The sequence below is a fragment of the Amblyomma mixtum genome, chromosome 2 (assembly GCF_055824585.1).
Source record: "Amblyomma mixtum isolate Tamu chromosome 2, ASM5582458v1, whole genome shotgun sequence".
NCBI classification, from domain to species: domain Eukaryota; kingdom Metazoa; phylum Arthropoda; class Arachnida; order Ixodida; family Ixodidae; genus Amblyomma; species Amblyomma mixtum.
The window spans coordinates 82,824,187-82,848,551 of record NC_143013.1 but is presented as its reverse complement, the minus strand read 5'-3'; the positions used below and the strand labels follow the sequence as shown (position 1 = coordinate 82,848,551).

The 24,365-nt window shown below is 47.4% G+C and overlaps 1 protein-coding gene across 1 annotated transcript in view; it reads left to right on the top strand.

Moving 5' to 3' along the window:
• Positions 1 to 24,365, top strand: part of ACOX1 (acyl-CoA oxidase 1) — a 39,678-nt gene that overhangs the window by 7,291 nt on the left and 8,022 nt on the right. The window contains exons 6-12 of the mRNA XM_089572043.1: positions 624 to 739; positions 3,484 to 3,653; positions 8,409 to 8,571; positions 14,411 to 14,601; positions 18,426 to 18,590; positions 19,332 to 19,437; positions 22,003 to 22,149. Of these exons, the coding sequence (XP_089428169.1) occupies positions 624 to 739; positions 3,484 to 3,653; positions 8,409 to 8,571; positions 14,411 to 14,601; positions 18,426 to 18,590; positions 19,332 to 19,437; positions 22,003 to 22,149 (1,058 nt within the window). The remainder of the gene's footprint in view (positions 1 to 623; positions 740 to 3,483; positions 3,654 to 8,408; positions 8,572 to 14,410; positions 14,602 to 18,425; positions 18,591 to 19,331; positions 19,438 to 22,002; positions 22,150 to 24,365) is intronic.

The window sequence follows — 24,365 nt, the reverse complement described above, 5'->3', positions numbered from 1 at the left end:
GATGAAATCATGAAGTGGAAATGGACTTATGCTGGGTGTGTAATGTGGAGAACAGATAACTGATGGTCCTTGGGTGATAGCCCCGTTCTTCAGTGCCTTTCTTCTTAATAGACGTTCAATTATGAGTTAGCAGATGTGGTGTTGGGGTCTATTCTCTGTCCTGTCTTCCTCGCGCTGTTTGCTTTTACAGTGCTACCAAACAAACTCTCTCAACTTGCAGTCCTCTTTCAAGTGAAATCCCTTAGGTTATTGGAGTGGATTATTGCTAGAGAAGTTAGCACAGTAAGGATTAGCAGAGAATCAGATGGGATGATTAGAAAGTTCGCGAGGATAGGATGGCCGCAGGTGGCACAGGACAGGGTTAGTTGGAGGTCAGTGCAGTGGACCTATGACGTTTTGTATCACATTCTTACTTAGTGTCTGAGGGAGATAAAGCTTTGTATGCGCGACGACCGTGTAGCCCTGAGGGTTCTGCAGTGTTTTTTTTTTTTTTTCAGGTGTTTGGAGGAAAAAGGATAATTGCAGTGTGTTCTTAATAATAATTTACCTTGAATATGAAGTCCCATCATTTTACACGGGGTAGCCATTTCAGAATTTTTCCCCCGTGAATTCTTTCGCTGCAGGAATCACGGTGGGTGAAATTGGTCCGAAGATGGGAATGAGGGCTGCCGACAACGGTTTTCTCAAACTGGACAACGTCCGCATTCCAAGGGAAAACATGCTGATGAAGAATGCACAGGTACAGTCTGCAGCATTTTTCTCGCATAATTGTGGTTATTCGCATTCCAATCACTTATATTCTAAATGACAATACTGTGGAACTAACATCAACATACAAGTACAGGTGCGGCCAGAATAATACGGAGCACGCGAAAGGCGGCCAAGAATGCAGAAACTGCATCTAAGCGCCACCTATCAGCACAACAAAGACACCCCTGGCTATCCGCGCGCAGCGAGAGTGCCTGCCGCCGAGCCCCTCTCTTTGCTGCAACCCTGCCGTTATCACTGTTCGAAAGATGCTGAGCTGGTTCGGGCAACACCGCCAGGTGCTTCCTTCATCCAGGCGTGCTCACTTCAGCCTCGGTGTCGCGTGCCGTCGACTAAACTGCAAAGCGGTGGCCGCGCGGACTGAAGGGCCGAGATAACACGTAATGCCAAAACGGCCGTCTTGCGCCCGTTTACAGCGCGCGCAGCTCCTCGATGCAATAAACGGGGCAACGAAGCGCATGGCACTGTCAGCAGAGTATCAGTCGAACATAGAGCAAGGGATTGCATGCTATAGGCTGTGATGTTGATAAGCCTGCGGAAAAAGTGGGTTCGTGCTACCGGCGCCATCTCGCCGCGTCCAAATTAAGATAGTTCCTGTCGCCACTGCTAGGCAGCGCGCATAAGCACGTTTCCGCTGCTCCGCGACCCTTCCTGTGCTCCGTATTATTCTGGCCGCACCTGTACCTTGGGGTGCACCTTCAGTTTGACCTAACATGGCATCACCATATCGACCTCACCCTAGCATCTGCTAACCGCTCACTTGGTTTTCTTAAACGTAACCTCAGATACGCTCCTATACACGTTAAAAAGCTTGCTTATATAACTCTAATACAACCTAAAATTGAATATGCTGCGGCCATTTGGGACCCTATTCAAGCCTACGTTATCACTAACATTGAATCCTTGCAAAACCGTGCTGTTCGTTTCATATTTTCAGACTACTCACCCTTCACAAGCGTTTCAGCATTAAAAAAACGTGCCGAACTGGAAGATTTGTCATATCGCCGTAAACTTGCTCGCTTAACCCTTTTCCATAAGCTTTATCACCACCCATCCCTTCGTCGTGATTTGTTTCAGTCACCTGATGCTCTCTTTCCACGCCGTGATCATTCTTTCAAAGTTAAACGCGTAAACTGTCACTCATCGTCTTATGCCAATTCATTTATTCCCCATACTATCACTGAATGGAATAGTTTGCCATCAGTCATCGCCACAGAAACTGACAATAAAAAATTCCAAGAGCTTTGTCGCTGTGACGGAAATGTGTAAATGTTTGCTGTTTTTGTTAGTGTTCAATTTTTCTTTGTGTGGTGCCTTATGTTTTAATTAACGTTGTTTTGTTACACTTGTTAAAATGTATCATGATTACTTATGATTGTACCCCCCCCCCCCCCCCCCTATGTAATACCCTCTTCTGGAGGGCCTTTAGGGGTAACTTGAATAAATAAAAATAAATAAATTATCATGCATAGCTTGCTGCATAATTTGGCATGAAAATAAGGTACTTTGTGGTGACCTCCTGCATGGTGTAAATTTCATAGCTATGTTATAAAAGTGCAATGGAGTGTCAATGTAGTTAAATAAAGTTCCTCAAGCCTTACACTTGAACTACCGTTTGGTCAGATTTTTCTCCCGAAAAGTAATCAGCGAGGCAAAAATATAACAAATGATGATAGTACACTTATAAGTTTCTATGCTGCATTGACCCTTGATAGGCAAAAATTGAAAAGCATTATTGCTACGGTTGCATTGATGAACATTTCTTGGAACCGATCTCTTCAGTTAGCATGTCGTTTAGCAAGCACTGTCAAATTGGGCATGTCAGAACGCTCTTCTGCAATGTTTTGCATTTTTTTAGGTTGATCTGACAGCTGAAAAAGTGTGCAAACAGTATGTACTAGTATCATTTGAATTTCCTGCTAGTGCTTTTGTCTTACGGTCATTCAACTTGCTAATGATGTGCCTTTGGTGTCTGTCGCTCTGTGACAGCCTCAGGGTGGCTCTTAGTGCCAACACAAATGTCAAACCCCACAGGCGTGTAAGACACATACAGTTTATTTATTTTTTATTTATTTATTTATTTATTTATTGTACCCTCAGGGCCAAAGGCATTACAGAGGGGAGTGGGTTAATTAGGATAAAGAACAATGAATACAATACAGTGCAAACAGGTAGTACAAAATAAATTTTCTCCAGATTAAAACAAACAACATTCACAAAGCGAAAATAACATAAAACCAATGTACATAACACAGTGGAAACAGATATAACACATGATCAACTTCTTTCAGAACAAACAATGTTAGCTATTGCGTCGTGAAAGGTTTTGTTATCTGCAATGGCTGCAATATCGGGGGGGGGGGGGGGGGGGGGGGGGGGAAGGCGGTTCCATTCCACAGATGTGCGAGGAAGATATGACTGAAAAGATTTGGTGTGGCATGTTGGGATGCCAACCTTGTGGCGGTGATCGATGCGACGTGAAGCATAACGTGATGATATAGCTTGTGAAATAGTGTTAGGCGATCAATTTTACGGCGAGATTGTGACTTAAGTTAATAACTATATGTGCCATCATTTCATCCAGAGAATTTGCATTAGGGCACACCTTTATGTAAGAAAGCCTGTAGTATTCATTCTTCTATTGCTCATGAGAGAGGTTCTCGTGTGATTGTGCATGCTAGCCCTTTTTGCTCAACTTTCTTTTCTGTCATACAGGTAACAAAAGAAGGCAACTATGTCAAGCCTGCCAGCGACAAGCTCAACTATGGCACCATGGTGTTTGTGCGAGTGCTGCTGCTGGATATGTTTGCGTTCAACATTGCCCGTGCGTGCACAATCGCCATGCGATACAGCGCAGTGCGGAGGCAGTCGGAGATTACACCAGGGTAGGTGTCGTCTTGTGCTGCATCTGTGGCTGCATTGTTACCATTGATGTTCCACTAGCTTTAGTTGAGTTAGTGGCTTAGTTTAATGCGAAGATGAAACCATGTGGCATTTTCTTTGTGTGCTAGATGCACCAAGATACTATCTGCCTTGCAGCCACAAAAATTGGTGCGAAAAGGGTTATACGGTGGGCACCATGACTAGTACAGTGTAGTCTCATTACCTTGATAATGTCTTAAAAGAAGTGTGCAGAATCCAAATACTGTTACAGCAGACTTTGATTCACAACCATATGTCAGTCTGTTATAACGAGGGCAATTTGCCAGCTTTGCTAGCAGCTTGTGCTGTGACTCAAGCCACTGCTCCCCATACGTGGCAATGCATTGTGACAAATTAACGAATTGAGGCGTCCAAAATGGTCCTATTGCAAAGTCAAGGATGTGTCTGGCATTAAAATAAAGGAGGCATTGGTGAAGCCCTAAGTGATGTTGGTTTGAGGGGAGACGCGGCTTTGAAATCCCAAAACATGGCCAGATTATTGATTCCTTGAAAATGATTGTATCCAGTTTTATGCCTCGTTCTTTTTATGCGAAGCATATTGCTAGAGTTACCACTCACGCTGTCGGCGTGGGACCCCTAGACGTCACACCACGTGACGTCACACCACGTGACACCGTGACGTCACACCACGTGACACCGTGACGTCACAGCACGTGACACCGTGACGTCACACCACGTGACATCGGATGAGAGAGGCGGCCTCCACCTCGCGCCGTCGCCGTGGGACCCCTAGCCGTCACGCCACGTGACACCGTGAGGTCGTCGTGACGATGCCATCGCACAGACGCCGGAATGTTCTCGAGCGGCATTCCCGCGCATTTCGAACGCGCGTTCACACTCGGTGTAGGTGAAACGCTCGCTCCACCGGGCAGGCAGACGCGGCTTCCATGGCAATCCAGGCGCTCACCCAACACGCGTCTCAGGGTTAGTCAGCGTTCCGCTGTAGCCATGCCATTGTCTTCCCCCACGACGAAGGCTTCCAGTGGTTGTATTAAAATGACCAAGTATGCAACCAAGGAAAGCCATGTATTACCAAGCCTAGCCACCAATATGCTTCGCATCTGACTAGGCTTAACCTTAGCTAAGCCTCAGCCATAATTTTTTGTGCTGTCCTGAAGTTTGATTGCTTAAATCGACTGAGAAGTACTCTAAAAAAATTGTTTCGTGAACCACGGCAGCTCTGCATTGTGGGGAAACACTCGAAAAAATGGATATTTTTCTTCATTACAGTTTTCTCCCTAAATACTTACCTTGCGGAGCAGATTTCTTCACTACAGTTTTATCTGTTTTGACTCCGTTTGTTTTGTTGCACTCCTGACATCATAATACAGGTTAACACATTCTTTGTCTTTGAAATTTGTGAGCTTGAAATTTCCTGTATGAAATTTTGCTCTCGCTCTCAGATATATCTGCAGACGCTGCATCCCAGAAATTCGAAACCAAAGTTTGTGCTTCGTGAAATAAAAATTCAGAAATTTTGAACAAAAAAGAAATTGAGAGGAACAGTACATACTATATGTTGTAGAAAATGGTTTTCTGGTGGTATAACAGTGGAGTTTTGTGAGGGTAGTCGTAAAATTTTTAATATGCTCAAATTTTCATGTGAATACCGTATAGTGCAGAATATAGGTCGACCCCCTTACCTTGAAGCAAAAAAGTCAACATAAAAATTATGAGGCACAAAACTTCGTTTTATTCACTGGTGCCACCAGACTGGTCGCCTCCTCATTCGTCCGAGCTCTCGTCCGAAGACGACTGCTTCGCGCTGGCTGCGTCCCACAGCATGTCGTCCTCGGTACCGTCCAACGAGTTGCTAATGCAACATTTCTTGAATGCCCTTACCATCATATCGTCGGGCAGCGAGCGCCAAGCCTGAGCCACCCAGGTGGCCACAGTGGCGAGAGGCGGCCTGCGCAGCCGGCTGGTGGGAGGGTTGTCGCCCGCCATCCACTGATTGTAGAGTTCACGCACGCGGTCTTTGAAGGGCTTATTCAGCACGACGTCCAGTGGCTGAAGTGTTGAAGTCATGCCCCCCGGAATGACAACGAGCTCCGTCCTCCCGTCGCGTCTTCTCTGAGATGCCAAAGTGTCACTGGGCGGACATGTTCCCATACTCTTCGGCGAATTTGCCGCCGCGGTGGCTCAGTGGTTATGGTGCTCGGCTGCTGACTCGAAAGACGCGGGTTCGATCCCGGCCGCGGCGGGCGAATTTCTTTGGAGGAGAAATTCTAGAGGCCCGCGTACTGTGCGATGTCAGTGCACGTTAAAGAACCCCAGGTGGTCGAAATTTCCGGAGCCTTTCACTACGGCGTCTCTCATAGCCTGAGTTGCTTTGGGACGTTAAACCCCATAAACCAAACCAAACCAATTTAGTTGTATGGCTTGCAGCTCGAGCTGTGGTAGTTGGATGCAGCCAACTGTCGAAAAAGAAGGCAAGTGGAGCAACTATTGTCCAGGCAGGCTGATTCGCATCAAGTTTTCGGCTTATCGCCAGAGTTAAGTAAGCCAACGCATGTTAGTCATCATAAAGTGCGTTACTTAGTCGGTAAGTCGCTGGTAAAGTCACCGCTGTCGCTGCCTATTTCAAGGGCATCTGCAGTAGGTTGTTAACGTTTATAGCATACAGTCAGATTACGTTTCTTACACATGCCTAGCTTTGTTGCAATCGTTTTTCAATGTACTCATTGAAGCAAGATTAATGCTGGAAGGAAAAATTAGGCAGTGGCTTAGCTTTGGTTAAGCCTGTATATACAAGCGAAAAGCTTCAGTTGCGTTTGGTTTGACGTCATGGCTGTCGCAGTTCGCGCACAATGCACTGGGAGCACCACGATAACGGTGGAGGCGTTCGGCCGTCCACGCACTGCCTGTATGGAGGCAGAGGAGGAGAAGGCAGAAATCGGCGCGGTTAAAACTGCCCGCAGGAATGCGGAGAGGAGGGTTGCCGGCTGCGACGCGGGCAACACGCGACTGCAACGAAAGGTCAAACGGTGAGCGAGGAGGAGAAGCGCGCAGCTGTAGCGGCGGTGAGAAGGCGGTGCGCATGCGCAGTAGCGCGCGGCTGCGTCGCCACTTGCGCTGCGCGTGACGTCACTCGGCCGCGGCATACGGCATACGCGAAGCTCGGCTCCGACCCTCGTAGTGAAGCTTTTCGCTTCACAAGGAAACTGAAGCCACAATTTGGCTGCACAAAGCAGAGTGACGTCACGATAACGGCCTAAACATCATAGCTAAACATCCGTGCAAGCATTCAATTGCTGGTTAGCGTCTCTGAGCGATGGCAATATTCATAGAAGGCCTGAAATGATCGGAAATAAAGTCAAAATTTCTTCCTCCATCCAAATCTGGGCGCGTATTAACGAGATGGTAATGTTTTGTGGTGTATAAGGCATTACCTTCAAACGCACGGTTGCCGGTAACCAAGGTGGGTTTTCTGGCGGGCTAGTTGGTGCTTGTCGTTCATGATTAAACTGCGCGAAAAAACACGGACAGAGACAGAAAACATGTACACACATGGAGCGCACTATGTGTGTACGTGTTTTCTGTATTTCCGTGTTTTTTTTCGCCCAGTTTAATCATGATTAACCAAGGTCCTGATTGGGAAACCATTGTACCGAATTTTCGGATATAAAACGCAGCACGCCTGGCAGTTCGGCGCAAATAAAGAGAAAGGTGGGAACCTAGAGCAGAGGCTTCAATTAAGTTAATAAGAGCAGAGGCTTCAATTAATCCTCGGTACCGTCCAACGAGTTGCTAATGCAACATTTCTTGAATGCCCTTACCATCATATCGTCGGGCAGCGAGCGCCAAGCCTGAGCCACCCAGGTGGCCACAGTGGCGAGAGGCGGCCTGCGCAGCCGGCTGGTGGGAGGGTTGTCGCCCGCCATCCACTGATTGTAGAGTTCACGCACGCAATCTTTGAAGGGCTTATTCAGCACGACGTCCAGTGGCTGAAGTGTTGAAGTCATGCCCCCCGGAATGACAACGAGCTCCGTCCTCCCGTCGCGTCTTCTCTGAGACGCCAAAGTGTCACTGGGCGGACATGTTCCCATACTCTTCGGCGAATTTGCCGCCGCGGTGGCTCAGTGGTTATGGTGCTCGGCTGCTGACTCGAAAGACGCGGGTTCGATCCCGGCCGCGGCGGGCGAATTTCTTTGGAGGAGAAATTCTAGAGGCCCGCGTACTGTGCGATGTCAGTGCACGTTAAAGAACCCCAGGTGGTCGAAATTTCCGGAGCCCTTCACTACGGTGTCTCTCATAGCCTGAGTTGCTTTGGGACGTTAAACCCCATAAACCAAACCAAACCATCTTAGGCGAATTCGATAACTTCTTTTTTAAACGCCGTGGTGAACTGACGTCGAGTACCGGTGCTCATTTTGCGGGCTGTCGTGAAATTAATACGTTACAATGCCAAGAACGATTACCGCCGTCAACGTTTAGCCGCTTCGGTTGACAAAGAGGAAGGAAAGAATCGTCAGCATGGAAGCGATAACGATGCGGATGCCAAAATGTCCACGGCTCCCACATGTTGCCAGACGACTATTCTGTTTGTGCCAAAGGCCGGTATATAAGTCGAGGGGTGACCTTTTGGTAATATTTTTCGGAAAGAGCCTCGACCTGTATTCCGCACTATACGCTACATCAAGAAAAAAAGTTTAATTTTGCTGAAAAGCCCTCCTCAATTGATTGCTTGTGTGCAGTCAAGGCGAGTGCCAGATCTTGGACTACCAGGCACAGCAGTACAAGCTGTTTCCCCTCCTGGGACTGTGTCATGCCCTGCGAGGCATGTTTGCCAACCTCATGGAGCTCTACAAGCAGGCCAACCACGAGCTTGAAGTGGGGAACCTTCACGCACTGCCTGAGGTACGTGCTTGACCAGGGGAGATGTTTAGACTTGTACTATTCCATAGCACACAGGTTGTAGAGCAAAAGCGCAACAAATGGAAAAATACACATATCACTGATGCTAGCACCAGTGATATTTGCATTGAGTACAGTGAAGTCTCGTTAATTCAACCCCCTCAGTTTGGAGTGTGGATCCGTGTAAGTCTATGGTGTCAGATGCTCATTAATTCAGATGTGGCTGGGCTTACATCACTTAAAGATGCACTGAAGAGGAATCTGAACTTATCTTTTCGCCGCGGGAACTCAATCTACACGTTCTGAGCATTCTTAGAAACTGCGATTTATTGCCCTGTGTGGCCGATTTCCCTAATTAAATCAGGTTAACGCCCGGCTCCTACCTTTTTTTTTTTTTTTTGCATTCTCCCTCGTACGGTGGGCGGAGTCGACCAACGCGTGGAGTGCCTTTCACCCAGTCCCGTGGTGGCTTGCCGCTCTGCCATCGGCGGAGTAATACGTAGTACTCCCTAGAAGCAAATAGTCCGCGCATATTTTTATTTCTGCGGGCTTATTTTGCGGCTATATTATCTGTGAATGAAACTATTTATTCACGGAAACCTAAAAAAAAAAACAAAATAAAGCGAAAGCAAAGCCTCCACAGAGCTGGCTGAAAGGCACTCCACGCGTTGGTCGACTCCGCCCACCGTACGGGGAGAATTCAAAAAAAAAAAAAGGCGGGAGATGGACGTTAATCCAATTTAATTAGGGAAATCGGCCACACAGGGCAATAAGTCGCAGTTTCTAAGAATGCTCGCAACGGGTAGATTGAGTTCCCGCAGCACAAAGACGAGTTCAGATTCCTCTTCAGTGCACCTTTAATTTGGACGGGGGGCCACATCGAGGTACAACCCAAGCAGCCAGTAATTATCCATATGTACAGCCTTTGTCAAAAGTTTGGAGCCCAGGGGGTTTTCTTTTGAGCCATACTGTGCCGTTCTTAATGGATCTCTAGCGCTCCAAATTTCCTGGACATGAGAAGATTTCTGCTACTGCCTCCTGCAATAGGTAGGACTTCCATGAATACTCCTGGAGTCCCAATATAAAGCTTAGAAGTGAACCCCCTGGGCTCTAAACTTTTGACAAAGACTGTACCTCTCCAAACATACCTCTCCAAACGCCGCCGCGGTGGCTCAGTGGTTATGGTGCTTGACTGCTGACCCAAAAGACGCGGGTTCGATCCCGGCCGCGGTGGCGGAATTTCTTTGGAGGAGAAATTCTACAGGCCCGTGTACTGTGCGATGTCAGTGCACGTTAAAGAACCCCAGGTGGTCGAAATTTCCGGAGCCCTCCACTACGGCGTCCCTCACAACTTGAGTCGCTTTGGGACGTTAAACCCCATAAACCAAACCAAACCTGTACCTCTCCAAACCTCAATTGCATGAAGCAGTGGTGCCCACAAATCTCAGGCGTGCGCGCTATGGCAGGCATGACGGCGATCGGTAGGTCCGCTTTGCCAAAATTTAGCTTAGCCGCATAGTTGCGGGTTTTTAACTTGACACCATCCCGCGGCTGCCATCAGGCACGCACATCGACTAATTGTGCTGTTTCAGACGCTGCTTGACACATCACTACTCTTTTAATCTTATTTTGGAATGGCACCACGCCGTTCTAACACCTGCACATATTTCTCTCACTTCTATTTCTCTCATCTGCGTGCTTCTTTTGTTCTTCCAGTAGGCTTAAATGCACTGCTCACAGTCCGTGCTGTGATGTATCCTCAAAACACAACAGGGCCATTTGTGAAGTCACCACTGCTGCTGCATCGCATTGCAAAAAGAGCCGCAGAGGCCTTTACGATGTTGGAGCAATTTTTCGACATGCCTCACTGGGTGTGCAAAGCAAAGCACTTGACGAAACCACGAAAAATCGTCAGAGCTTGGTTTTCATCTCTGTTGTAGACAAGCATTGTTCTGGAGTTCAGTAGATAAAAACGGCAACACATGCGGTTTTTGGCATTTTTTTTGAGTGCCATTGAGTAATTCGAACTTTTGGATAATTCGAACATTTTTTCTGGTCTGTTGAACGCTGAATTAACGAGATTTCACTGTATTAAAGGGACAGTGAGGAGAGCACTATTAATATTTTTTTTATAGCAAAATCCGATAGTTCGGCATGTCATGGCTTTGTTGCCACTTGGCCGGCAGCGAAAGATGCATTTATTTCTAAGAAATTTGGATTCGAAGTTGAAAAAGTTTTTCCCGCCGCTCTGATTCAAACTTGGGATTCTCCTATGACGACACAGGACTAAGTGACGTGAAACGTGACGTGCACATAACGTAACGCAGACTCTGGGATTTCTGGCGGCCAGCAGTGTGGCCTAGCAGCAGCCGAAAAAGAAAGCTACCGCCGGCCGCACGTTGAAGGCATTTATCGGCTATTGCGGCCGTCGCTACAGTCGCTTCGCTTATGTTTGCACTGGCGTTTTTCCAGCGTTACGATGGATCTCGTTCTCGAAGTCGTCAACGAAGTTCTCGCAAATAGACACCTTTAGCATACCGTGTACCTTGTTACCGCTAGCGGAATACCGGGAGCCCGCCTACCGCCAGAAAGCAGGCACTGATTGGTCCCGATGCTGCAGGCGCGTGCATAGCTGCCGGTACGTGGCGCCATCTGGTGACGTCAAGGAGGTTTGCGCATGCATTGGCTGCGCCTCAGTGATTTGTGGCTTCTCTGGTCCTAGAGTTTGCTAGAACCATTGGTTCTAGCAACACTGCTTTGTCCTATGATGTCATCACGCTTGTACTTGTTAGTTTGGCCTGTGGCGGCGATACCTGTATTTTGGTTCTTGCTCTTTTCTACGTTACAAGAGCTTTGTTGTCAGTATGAGTGGGGTTTTTGTAATCAGGAGCTGGTATTTTGTTGATACAAGCCAACTTCAATTTCTCCTCAGTGTCCCTTTAAGGCTCGTTGAGTATTAGTGCTCATTTTTGTGCTCTACTTGAAATGCTGTTTTGCTTATAATTTCTTAAACAAAATGACAGGTGGCATCAGGAACTCTTAACCAAATCAGATGCCATATTTACTTGCATAGTGAACCCAGCTTTTTTTTTTTCCTGAAAAGTTGACATCAATTTGGGGGTATGGTTCATTATGTGGGGAAAAGTTTGACAGATTTTTTTGTGAGAGTCAAAATATCGTAGCATACATGCATCCGCCCACCCAACCGTCTATCCGTCAGTTTATCATCAACAAAAGCACATGGTCGACAGGTTGCATTGCCGCATCACCCACTTTCCGTGTCAACAGTGTTTAGCATCATTTTCTTCGTAAGGCATTTGCCATATCACAGCACGATGCGACGCTTGTCGGCGAGATAAAGCAAACATGCTGAACAATGGCCCTGAAGGTCAAGAACGCATTTTTTACGAAAAGTCAAAAATAAAAACAAACTCTCAAGGACAGAAGTGGAGGATCGGTTCATTACACGAGTGTATAAATACAATATTTATTTTTTTCTCATTTATACAAATGCAAATACATCAGGGATGTTAGGGGGTACACCCAAAAAGCCTATGACTGGCTTGACAGAGGGGCGCACCCCCGTACATAAAAACCGGCAGCAACAGAACACGGACAGAACAATAAAAAAGACTACAGTGCATAGGTAAATATCATTCAATAAAGATTAGTGAACATCCTCTTGAAATTATAGATAGTCGAAGTCGGCAAGATTAACACGCAACGCTCAAAGACACTAAAAATGAACTAAGGATAACAATCGCAAAAGAAAACGGGATAAAGGAGGAAAAAACTTGCAGTAAGAAAAAAACCATACCGTTAGGTCCTCAGGGCTCACTGCGCCGATTAAGAAGAATTGGAATTATATGTCGCAGCATTTGACGACCATAATTAGTACGGAAGGATGGCACATACCAGACGTCATTGTTACGCGTTGGATAGTAATTAGCTTTGGGCCGTAAGTTAGCTGTGATATCAAAGAATGCGTCTTGATTTTTCCGTTTTCTTTCATATCGTTTACTTAGCAATAGATTATATAGGTCGTTAATAGGAGTTACTTTTAATGATGCGAAAAGAGGTTGAGTGTGAGCAGTAAACGGGGCATTTGCAATGATACGAATGACCTTTTTCTGTATTTCCTGTAGCCTATATGTATTTGACCATGTTGTTGTACCCCACACCAGATGCCTGTGGGCTTAACTGTGCAGTTAAGCCTCGATTTAATAAAGCCGGTAAAATCCATAGTTTACTTCGCAGTTTACTTCACAGTTTACTTCGCTGCATCGAAATTCGTCTCCTGCTATAGGGATCCGCCATAAACACACTGTGAATCACTCATGGGAAACACCTTTATTTGCAATGAAAGTGGTCTTCTAGTACTGCCGAGCACCTCGCGGGGGACTGGTGCAACGCACTTCTCTTGAGTTGTTACGTTTTGCTGTCATGGTCATCGAATTGCGAGTGCCTTGTGCACACTGCTGACATGCCAGCGCATTTTGCCGTTGCCTCCTCCGCTGTGACCTTATGCGAAGGAGGTAGGGAAATGGAAGAACGAAGGCTGCCATCAGAGGCGACGGCGGGCCATGCCCCCCACTGTCAAGCACATGTTTTCAACCCTTCTTTTGCTCTGAGTATCTCAGGACGAACAATTTTTTCCTGCTCCCCTTGCATTTGTCACGAAGAGGATTTCATAATCTAGCTGCTTCATTGTCCAACTTAGAAAAGATTTTGTGCAGTCCGCTGAAAGAAGTCGTCCAGCGTCCCCTGAACACGTTTTGCGAGTGCGGACTTCAGGATTGCGGCTTCCATACCATCCAACTGCGAACCAAAGATCTGGTCGAACTCCGGACTCCCGAGGTACATCCGTAGCGTGTCAAACGCTGCGATGGCCGCTGCGGCGGTGACCGGCTTAGGGGCACAACTAGCATCGTCGCATTCGCTGTCGGAGGCGCTCTCCGCCAAGGTCTCTTCCATTGCACTCCCGGCAACTTCTTCAGTCGTCAAGTCCTCGGTGGCAACAAGGTCTTCGTCGGCGAAAACGAAGTCCATGTGGCTTAGACCCGCAGGCATAAGGAGAAATAGAGAACCGCAATTGGCTAAGCCGGCCGCTCTCTGCGACGTCATCGAAAAAAAAAATCGTCTCTGTTCTTTTCTACATTTTTCCCCTGCGCGGCGTGCTCTACCGCTCTACGTCATGACGCCCTTCAAGGAAGGCGCAACACGAGACTGGCGTGCCATGCGATGCAGTGAAGCAACCTTTCGCTCCGCAGGAGAGCAGACGACACCACGAAAGGACGCCGTCCGCCGAATTTTGCTCTTATTTTCGCGGAAAAAATCGCCTCAAGGACGCAAAAATGTGTTGATTGGCAGATTATTTTTCGGTTGGTATTAAATCTCTTCGTTATATCCGCTGACGCGCTCTTATTTACTTCGTTAAAACCGGACCCAAAATGTATTGAAAATGCAAAAATGGGAATGGGAAATTGAAATCCCTTCGTTATAACCGCTATTTCGCTATAAGTGGCTTCGTTATAAACGGGCTAGACTGTATATGTATTTCGCATATGAGGCAAGCATCATAGCCGTTTACGTCGTTTACTCAGGAACTTGGGGATTATGAAGCGCTGGGGCCGTCCTGTCAGCATCGCTCTTTGAGCCCTTTGTGTGCACACCGTATTCGAGTGTGCTTGCAGCGGCTGTTCTTTAGTGGGCTATAGAGACTTCCTTGAAGCCATTGCATTTCAGCTGCATGTATTCAGTGTTTAAAAGCAGGTGCAGTTAAGGCGCTGAGCTCACTTTCACCTCATGGTCTGCAAAAGCTGCCTGTGGATCCCCTTTTCAGCTTCACGCCATCTCCTCCGGCCTGAAGGCCTTCTGCTCGGAAATGGCGGCGAAGGGCATTGAGACCTGTCGTCTGGCCTGTGGTGGCCATGGGTTCCTGCTCATCAGTGGCCTCCCCAGACTTTATGCAACTACGGTGGCTGCTTGCACGTATGAAGGTGAAAACACAGTCATGTACCTCCAGGCTGCACGGTAAGTTGAGAGCCACACTGTTTCGATTTGTTTGACTTTGAAAGTTGTGCAGTTTCTTTTTTACTTTTCCGTTTACCATTGATCACGTCTGCGTTTAAGCATCAACTCTAGAAATGTATCGGAGTTTGTGTAGTACATTTCTATGAAACATCAACGCTCGGCTGCTGACCCGAAACGCGTGCCAAATTTCGATGAAGGCGAAATTCTAGAGGCCCGTGTACTATGCGATGTCAGTGCATGTGAAAGAACCACAGGTGGTCGAAATTTCCAGAGCCCTTCATTACGGCGTCCCTCACAGCCTGAGTTGCTTTGGGACGTTAAACCTCAATAAACCAAACCGAAACATGAACAGTATGTTCTTTTCTCCATCCTGGTCATTTCTGCTAAGTTTTGGCAGCTATGTGACATTTCATTTCTGCACGAGGCAATTTTAAAATGTGCCATTTTAGTGAACTCTGATCACGAGGTTAAAGCTCAGCCCAAAATGTTCAGAAAATATCTCGAGTTGCACTTGAGGCATTTTTGAGAGTATAATGTAGCTCTCTAGCCTGTGATCTATCCACTCTGCTTGCCAGCTGTTTCGTGACCTGGGAAAGTTTGTGCTGTATATTGTATTAGCAACTTGACTGTGCCAAAAGTCTGGTTGCCTGGGTTTTGTCGATAATGTTGTTCAGTTGTGGTTGAGGAGGAGTGGCTGTTTCTTGCATCGTAGCTTTGGTCTTGGGCGTCACAAATATGCAGTATTGACACCAAAAAATATTTTTTAGTACATTGTGAAGAAAAGCACACAGTGTGTCGAGTATTCTCATGATTGTCGTGGCCACATAGTATTTAGATTTACTCCCCCCCCCCCCCCCCCCCCTGGAGGATCTCTCATTGTATGCTTAGTTCTCCCAGTTTTGCATTTGTTGTTGTCATCAGTGCTGTCGTCCCATCCACATGTCCCCTAGAGTGGGAAGACCCGGAGCAAAAAAACATTGCTGCCTCTGTTCTCCACCCTTCAGTGAAGGCCAGCTTGGGAAACCAGATTTGAACGGGAGGACCTAACCTGGGCCATGACGCAGAATTTAATACCCCTCACTCGCGAATCCACCCAATCGTTTTCTTGGGATGGTGTTGCGCACACAAACAAACGTACACAGGAAGAGGCAGAAGACAGAAAGAGTGCAAACTATCAACTAGATTTATTGCTTTCGCAACAGAATATATATGCAGCATACACACGTGCAAAACAGAATAGAGAGAGGGGAAAAAAAGGAGTGGGGGGAAGGGGATAGCAAGTCAGGCCTGCATAGGTCAGCGAAAGCTACGGATAAAATTCCTTTCCCTATCATATAAGGTGACCGAGGTATCGCTAATACAATTCCCGCCTTTTTCTCTGATGTGGAAAGCTTCTAAAAGTTCGCGGGCTATTTTACTTTTGCTCTTGCCCAGAATCTTGATGTATTTGAGCATCGTCTCGCAACCACAGCATGAAATGCAATGGGCAGGCAAGTTCGCCCCGTCTCTTTTTCTTACAGAAAGTGCATGCTCCCTTGCGCGCTCATTGATGCAGCGTCCAGTTTGGCCGACATACACGCGTCCACACTTGAGCGGGATTTGATACACCACGCCCGTGGCACATTTGACGTATTGTTCCGCATGTTTTATAGTACATGCGCTCCGTGGGGCTCCTTCCTCGGTGATCCTGGGGCATAACCCAGCAAGCTTTTTTGGAGCCGAAAAAACCACCGGAACACCATGCCTGTTTGCCACTTTTTTTAAATTGTGGGCAACTTTATGCATGTAAGGAAGCACCGTCTGCTTTGCACTCCGGAAGCGCTCAAGGTCACAGCTACGCTTGCCTTTCTTTGTCTTCTGATACACCACGGGCGTGGTGTATCAAATCCCGCTCAAGTGTGGACGCGTGTATGTCGGCCAAACTGGACGCTGCATCAATGAGCGCGCAGGGGGAGCATGCACTTTCTGTAAGAAAAAGAGACGGGGCGAACTTGCCTGCCCATTGCATTTCATGCTGTGGTTGCGAGCCGATGCTCAAATACATCAAGATTCTGGGCAAGAGCAAAAGTAAAATAGCCCGCGAACTTTTAGAAGCTTTCCACATCAGAGAAAAAGGCGGGAATTGTATTAGCGATACCTCGGTCACCTTATATGATAGGGAAAGGAATTTTATCCGTAGCTTTCGCTGACCTATGCAGGCCTGACTTGCTATCCCCTTCCCCCACTCCTTTTTTTTCCCCTCTCCCTATTCTGTTTTGCACGTGTGTATGCTGCATATATATTCTGTTGCGAAAGCAATAAATCTAGTTGATAGTTTGCACTCTTTCTGTCTTCTGCCTCTTCCTGTGTACAGTGGAACCTCGATTATACGACGTTCAGGGGACCGCGCGAAACCGTCGTATAATCCGGGTGTCGTATAATCGAAAATCAAAGAATACGGCCAGTGGCGCTCGGTCTTGCGCCGAAAACTGTTGACCAGCTTCAAGCCCGCGGCAAGTACGCCAATCAGATTAAAAAAGACAAAACCCAGCATTTGTTTGAAACAGATTTGCAAAAAAATCTTTATTACCGTTTAAAAAAAATCGGTAATTTTTTTTTGCACTTTTGCCCAACCTCGGGGCATCAACTTCCTTTCAAGGGCTGCCACGTCCGGCAGTAGGTCGCCAACATCGTCGCGCGCGCAAGCAAAGCGCCGGATGTTGTCGACGCTCTGCAACACGTCCGCGTAACTAGGAATGGGAGCTCAAACCTCTGCATCGTCGTCCACTTCCTCTTCGTGGGGGCACATGGCATCCATTACTTCCATTACAAAAAGCGCCGTAGACGCCGCTGTCCTCGCTTGGGCGAGCGCGGCCTCGCCCGCTTATCTGTTTTTTCATCAGCGGAGCTCAGCGGAGGGGACGCATCTGTTGCTGGGACGCCGCGCGTCTTATCTTTTCTCTTTATCTTTCCTCTGATCTTTTAACTCTCCTCTATCTGCACTTTGCAGCGGTGGTGGCTTGGCTCGAGCCAGTAGGCGGGCCCGTGCACTTTCCTTTTCATCCTTCTCTCAGTCGCAACAACAACGCGCAGGCCACGCCTCCTCGGGACTCCGACTGCACAGGCTCGACGAAAAAGAGAGCAAGTGCACTTGGTGGCCTCGGCAACGCTCTCATCCGCGCAAAAACGGGGGTGCTTAGATTCGCATGCGAAGTTTTTTTTTTCAGAAATTTTTTTCCGAAAATAAGGGGGGTGCTTAGAATCGCGAAAATACGGTACATCCCGGCCTGCGTTTGCTGACGACTTTTTTTGACAGACCGTACGAGCCAGCCGTCGTACGAAGCGGGGTCCTTCTAAAATTTGCGTCGTATAACCGAGGTTTTTAATGCATTGTCTCTATGGGGGTTTTGCCGGGACCGCACAAATTCGTCGAAAATGCGGGTCGTCGCATGACCGGGGGACGTATAATCGAGGTTCCACTGTATGTTTGTTTGTGTGCGCAACGCCATCCCAAGAAAGCTATGCACCAACTCGCCCAGCAAGAAGTTCTTCTACATTACCCAATTGTTCATAGGCTACTGCAGCTATGTGTGTTTCTGCAGTGGCAGTTCAGTGGCAATGGCAGTCATGCACGATGTCATCAGTACTTTAATCACTTCGCAAACCAGCTAGCATTGATAATTCATCATACCTTTAGGGTAAACGGCCGCATTTTTTTTGTTACAAATCCGATTAGCACAGCAGTTACTATGCCTTGTTGGTGGGGATACCAGTCAGGTTGTCAGGATGTGGACTAGGCCAAACCTGAGCTCACTATTTCTTGTTCTTTTTTTTGGCCAATGCAGGTACCTGATGAAGTGCCTAACTCAGCCGCAGGTTGCGTCCAACAAGTCAGCCTTCCACTTCTTGCTGGAACCAAGCACGCTGAATGTGCCCCCTTTCAATGCCAAGATGAAGGGGCATGCTGCCATCAGACAGCTCATACCATTCTACAGGGCAGCAGCATACAAGTGAGCAAGATTGCTGTTTCTTCGTTACATGTGTGGGGTTAAAACTGGGGAGATAAACACGTTCTCCCCGTTTAACCCCGGCTGACAGAATTCAAAGCCGCGTGGACCCCACCCCGTGGTCGCGTACGCTACCGAGCGCACGCCGACCACGGCGGGCCTTGCTCTGCGGGAACAAAGGAACGACACACTGGCTGACACAAACAAGGCATTTATTGCTATAACAACAATAACGCCAGCTAGCAACAAAATACACTGAGGAATCGAGGATGTCTGACTCACCAGCACGGTTACGAGCGAATGCTCGCCCACGGTAGGGCAGAGGGAATATCTCCGAGGCCGGACGGGACGAGCTGAGGGGAAACATGTTTCCACACGAGGACGCCCGCGGCGAAGAGCGGAGCTTTGCGCGTGAACGTCCAACACGCTTCCCTGTCCCGAGCAGAAGAGAGCCAGCTATCCCTCGCGCACGCGCAGCAAAACGCCATCCGTGGCGCTGGTGTCGCTGCGACGTGAGCTCCCTCCCCTGTTATTTAAAAGTAACCGAACCGAGAGGAGTGCTTTGCGGGGGAGCTAACCACAGGGAACTAGTGAGTTGAGGGAAAGCGAACGCAGGGGACGAAGGCGTCCCCACACATGTCACACCATTGTGTGGGTGTAGCAGCTGCTTCGTATGAATTGAAGTTTCAGTGTAGTTTGAGATGTTCAGTGCTGTGTTTGTTTTTTTTTTCTTGCTGGTCGCAGGCATGTTCATCGGGCTCACAAGAAAGTGAAGAGTCTGGTTAGCCAGGGGCTAACTCAAGAGGTGGCGTGGAATCAAAGCCAGGTTGATCTAATCATCGCCTCCAGAGTGAGTGAAGCATGTTGCGTGTTCCGAATCGCGTGAGCATTTTAAAAACACATCCCCGGACATCTTACAATGTTTTTCTTTGTCAGGTTGCCACAGCGCTATGGAACACGGACACGAAAAGAAGACACGCAAGACAGGATGGGCACTGTATCTTGACGATGCACTTGTCATGCAGGTGTTCTCGAACGTTCCTATCCATGGCGGTCCAAAAAATATCTGAGAGCACTCAGGCAACAGACAATCCAATGCAGATTCCTGACTTTTGTATCGGGAAGTGGTTACCGCATTGCATTGGATTGTCCATTGTCTCAGTGCTCTCTAAAGATACGGTGCCCGTCCTGTCTTGCATGTCTTTTTTTGTCCGTGTTCCATGGCACTGTGGCAATCTGTCAAAGAAAAGCTATGAACCAGCTAGCTAGATCAAAATCCTCATTGAATCTTACAATGTGTAGGCACAATGTTTAATTTTGAAACGTTTCTCAAATGCATGTGCTTAGTTACTACTGCACAGCATGTTCTGCACGTTTTGTCTTTCTGTGATGTAGATGGGGAACTACTCTGAACAAGTTGCGTATGTGCTGCGTTTTCTTCTGAACGCTGCAGGCTCATGGGTCCACGAGCTGTGAATTGAATGATGCATCGGACATTTGCTCAGTTAACCAGCATTACTAGGGGAGAAATGAAATACAGTCAAGTCCACTTATAACAATACTGGTTATAGCAATATATCGGATATAACAATGGTCAGTCATGGCATCATCAGCTTTGCCTTGTGTTCTATGGTAAAATAAACTGCTTATAGCAATGCTGTCAAGGCACATCATTTGTTATAACAATTTAATCTGGTAATTGAGTGTCAACCATTATAGAAAAAAAAAGAAGGAAATGCTACAACCACACCAGCAAAACCATGCTTACAACACAAAAGCGCGCACGTGTGGGGCCGACCAATGGACTAAGCTGGCGCAGCAACGCCACAAAAGTAAAAGAGGCAGGCGTCATCGCGTCAGGAGAGCTGCTGCATTACTGCATTGGCTACGCACGCCATGCGTACCCTCAATCAGTCGGTGCAGTGTGCATGCATGCAGCCAGTGCAGTTTTTTTTCGCTTGTCAGCTGTCACAGCACCCTTGGTTCTGCATGCTTCTTGAATTTCCCATAAGAATCACTTCCGGAAAGCCGGCTTGATTCCTGTGACGCGGAGGTGCGCGAAGCTCCCGGTGGCGCAGCAATGGCGGTGCTTTGGTCATCGGTGAACGGTGAACATTGTTCCGGTTTCCTGAAGTTCGAATTAACGAGCTTTTACAGGCATTAGAACAATAAAACCCTTTCGGCTATTTACTGTCAGTAAATGCTCTGAAGTTTGTCATCTTTTATTTTTTTCGGCACAACCCTGTTATAACAATTATTGGTTATAACAATGGTATTTCCATGGCACTTGAATATTGTTATAAGTGGGCTTGACTGTATTATTCAAACGAGAATGGTGGTAGCACCTGTACCCCTTGCTATTCCTCTGACCTGTGTGGATGTGTGGTATACTATATAATTCCTATTTTCAGCTCTAGGCACTCTAGGAGTGAGCACGATTCCTTTACATAATGTACTATTGCACCCAGCATGCACTACACTCAGGGTCCATGCAGGTCCTTGAAAACCTTGAGAACCCTTGAACTTGGAAGAAGTGTTTTCAAGGGCCTTGAGAGTCTGGGAATTTTTGTGGGGTCCTTGAAAACCCTTGAATTCTGGTGTGATGAGGGAGACGGCCGTGGAAAACGCCAGTATCTTTTAAATTTTCTTTTTTTTTTTTTCACAAATTATCTTGTTGGAGATGATTGCACCAGAACTCCGCCTCTGCAGCTTTGATCGGCGTCCCTTTGGCAAGAGCTCTGCGTAAACGCAGACGAAGCCCCACTGTCTCCGCCCGACGCCGCACATGGCTTCCGTCACCCCGTAACCTGCCCCAAGAGCAAGGTTTGGGTGCGAAGCAAAAAGAGACACAGTGCGAACGCACTGTGTCTCTTTTTGCTTCGCCCCCCCTTTGCCCCCGTTTTCACTTACCAGCAATGTTGTCGAGTGCATTTTTGCAAAGGGAAAGTTGCAGAGGTTGCACAGATTGCACAGATTAATGCAAATACTAATGTGATGGGTGGTACTGCTTCCCTTTTAAGAGCAAGTCAAAGCGTGGCTCAGTAGCACTCAGAGCCAGTCTCATATCAGCTGCCAGGTCAGGGCCAGTGAGGGTTCTCGCGGAACACAAGAAGACAGCCCGTGGAACCCCTGTGTTCCGCGGAACCCAGTTTGAGAACCCCTGGGTTAGAGGAAGGAGCACGATGTGTGACATAGTTTCGTTTTACTGAAATTGTTTTCATCGCACACGTAGCATAGTGCAACAGCTATTGCTGGGTACTCACATTGCACAGCATGGGATAAGTATTTGTTAGTTTTTTTCCTGATGTTTGGTTCCAGTGCTTGTTGTAATGTCTCATTGTTGGAAGTGTCTGTGTGCGTGTGGTTGATCGGCCCGTGGCATTTCCGGCTCTTTTCGTCTTCTGCCTCCAACTAGGCGACCATCCACTACTTCCTTGGCTTGAACTACCTCGACTGGGTGGAGCATGCTGCCATCTCTGAGCAGCTCAGGGGTGTGCTGCTGAGGGTGTGCCACCTCTACCTGCTGCACGGCATCTACGAGCAACCGGGCCTGTTCCTGGTGGTGAGCTCCCCCTGGCGCTTTGAGCGGGTGGCAACATGTGTGCACTGTGGTTGTGCCCCTATCATCACGGGGTACAAACGTGGAGGCTAGCGAAAAGTCTTGAAATTACATCGAGGGCAGTGTAGCAGGCTGTAGAAAGGGGCAACATGAGAAACAGGACAAGAACAGTGGGTTACGAAACAGGCAGAAGTTACCGATACCATAGCTGAAATGAAGAAGAAATGGTGATAAGCTGCGCATGTAATGCAGAGACCCAATAACGGATGGCCCCACAGGGCAACGGAGTGGGAGAGTAAACATAAGAGGAGGCGGCAGAGAGTTAAGTGAGCAGACTGGATTCGATAGCCTGCAGGGATAGGATGGCCACAGCTGGCACAAGAAAGGGCTAGTTGGAGATCAGTGGCAGAGGCCTTTGTAGCAGGGCTGCTGGTGATGCTTGTGTTGTGTAGCCTTCAATGTTCTTGGAGTGTCTGGTTTTGAAGCAAAGATAGCAAGCAATAGCTGCGTTTTGTTCCAAAACGGATGTGTGGTGCAGCATGTTGTTATCATCGGTCACTGGAATATTTTTTTGTTGTTGTTGTTGCAGTACTTCCTCTTTCCAGCAAAAGGTGAGATAAACGGCTACTGGTCTGAATTGTCGTTGAAAATTTTTTCCATCTATGCAGCTGCTTCATGCTGCCTGACACAACATATGACTGTATGTTTCATATGAGCTGTTTAAAATCCTGAGTCTGTTATTATTGATCTCTGGAAAGCTGCTGGGAGTAACAGTTTTACGCTGCAAGAAGGGGGCCTTGTGCACAGTGTGTGTAGACCAACATAAGGGCGCTCACAGACGCCGAATGTGGCCGGGATTATCTGTTGCTCCATTGACAGCCATGGTGTGTGGCTCTCTTATCATATCGTTTGGGAACTGCCTTCCATGTATAACCATGTAGGCTGTCTAATTTGAATGACTGTCTTTTCGAGCAAATGTAGCGCCCACAGCGGCATTTCGGACTGCATGAGAAGCTTGTCTGTAGGAGAAATGTCCATCTGATTGAGCATCTAGAAGGTGTTAGGTGTATATCGCCGTTACAACAAACGTTTATTGTGACCTTTTAAAAAGATTTTGGCTTCAAACTGACATTGCATAGTTTTTCATGCTCTTCTTCAAAGTACTCACCAACTGTTCACAAACAGCTGCCTTATAGGGGTGCTGTGAAATCAGTAAATTATTTTGGAAAGTTTTGTTTAAATCTGTTTATATGGGCAGCGCTCCCGTTCAGTACTCCAAATGGGGGGGTAACACCGGCACGCAGATTTCATGGCATTGTAAATGATGTAAATCAGCTTTGAAATAACCTCCCGTACTTTCACATTCTGTTCTATGTACTCGGCTTTTGTTACCAAAGGAGGTTACCTCATAGGTGCACTGTGAAATCAGAAAACTATACTTAAAATAAAAAGTTTTGTTTACATGTATTCCTATGGGCCGTACCCTAGCCCTTACCACCACCCAGCGACAGCAGCCCCATTGCATTTGCAGATAGTATCGGTGGTTATTTGTAGATATGACTCTGAATACCTAGTTCCAACACAAAGAAAACTTAAAATATGTTCAGCTTGTGCAGAATTCAAATTAAGTGAGCCTTTTTTTAATGCATTTGATGTTCATAGGATGAAAGCTTCAGTTTGAATTAACAAGAGGTTTCTATGGTATAGACGCGTATAAGGGCCGCACTTCTTTTTCCAGATTCAAGGGCCAATTTTCGGGGTGCGGCCCATACACGCGATGTGCGCAAAAAAAAATTGTTTTTTTAAGTAAAAACACACCAGTCAGAAAATGAGTGACATTTATTCTAAGTTCAGTCGTCACTCGCGGAGTTTTGACTCTGAGCTCATGCTGTGCACTGGTGCATGCTCATCCCAAAAGAAGCCACGCAGCATGTCCGCTGTCGGCGCATGACCGTTGTTCCGCACTTCCATCATATCACAGAGCAGCTCTTCTTCCAGTTAGGGAAACTCGCATGGCTTGCCTCGGATGGTTTTACTGCTATGGTTTTTACACACTGCATTCGCGCGAAAGTCGTCTGCGCACTCACAAATAGCGTTTTCGGAATGAAACATCTTAGTAGTGCCACTGTGCGTTCCCGAAAAACTACGACTGTTCCGCAACAAGTAGCTCACCGCCCCATGATGCTTTGGGCGTCCATGGTGGCTGAAGTGCAGCGCCG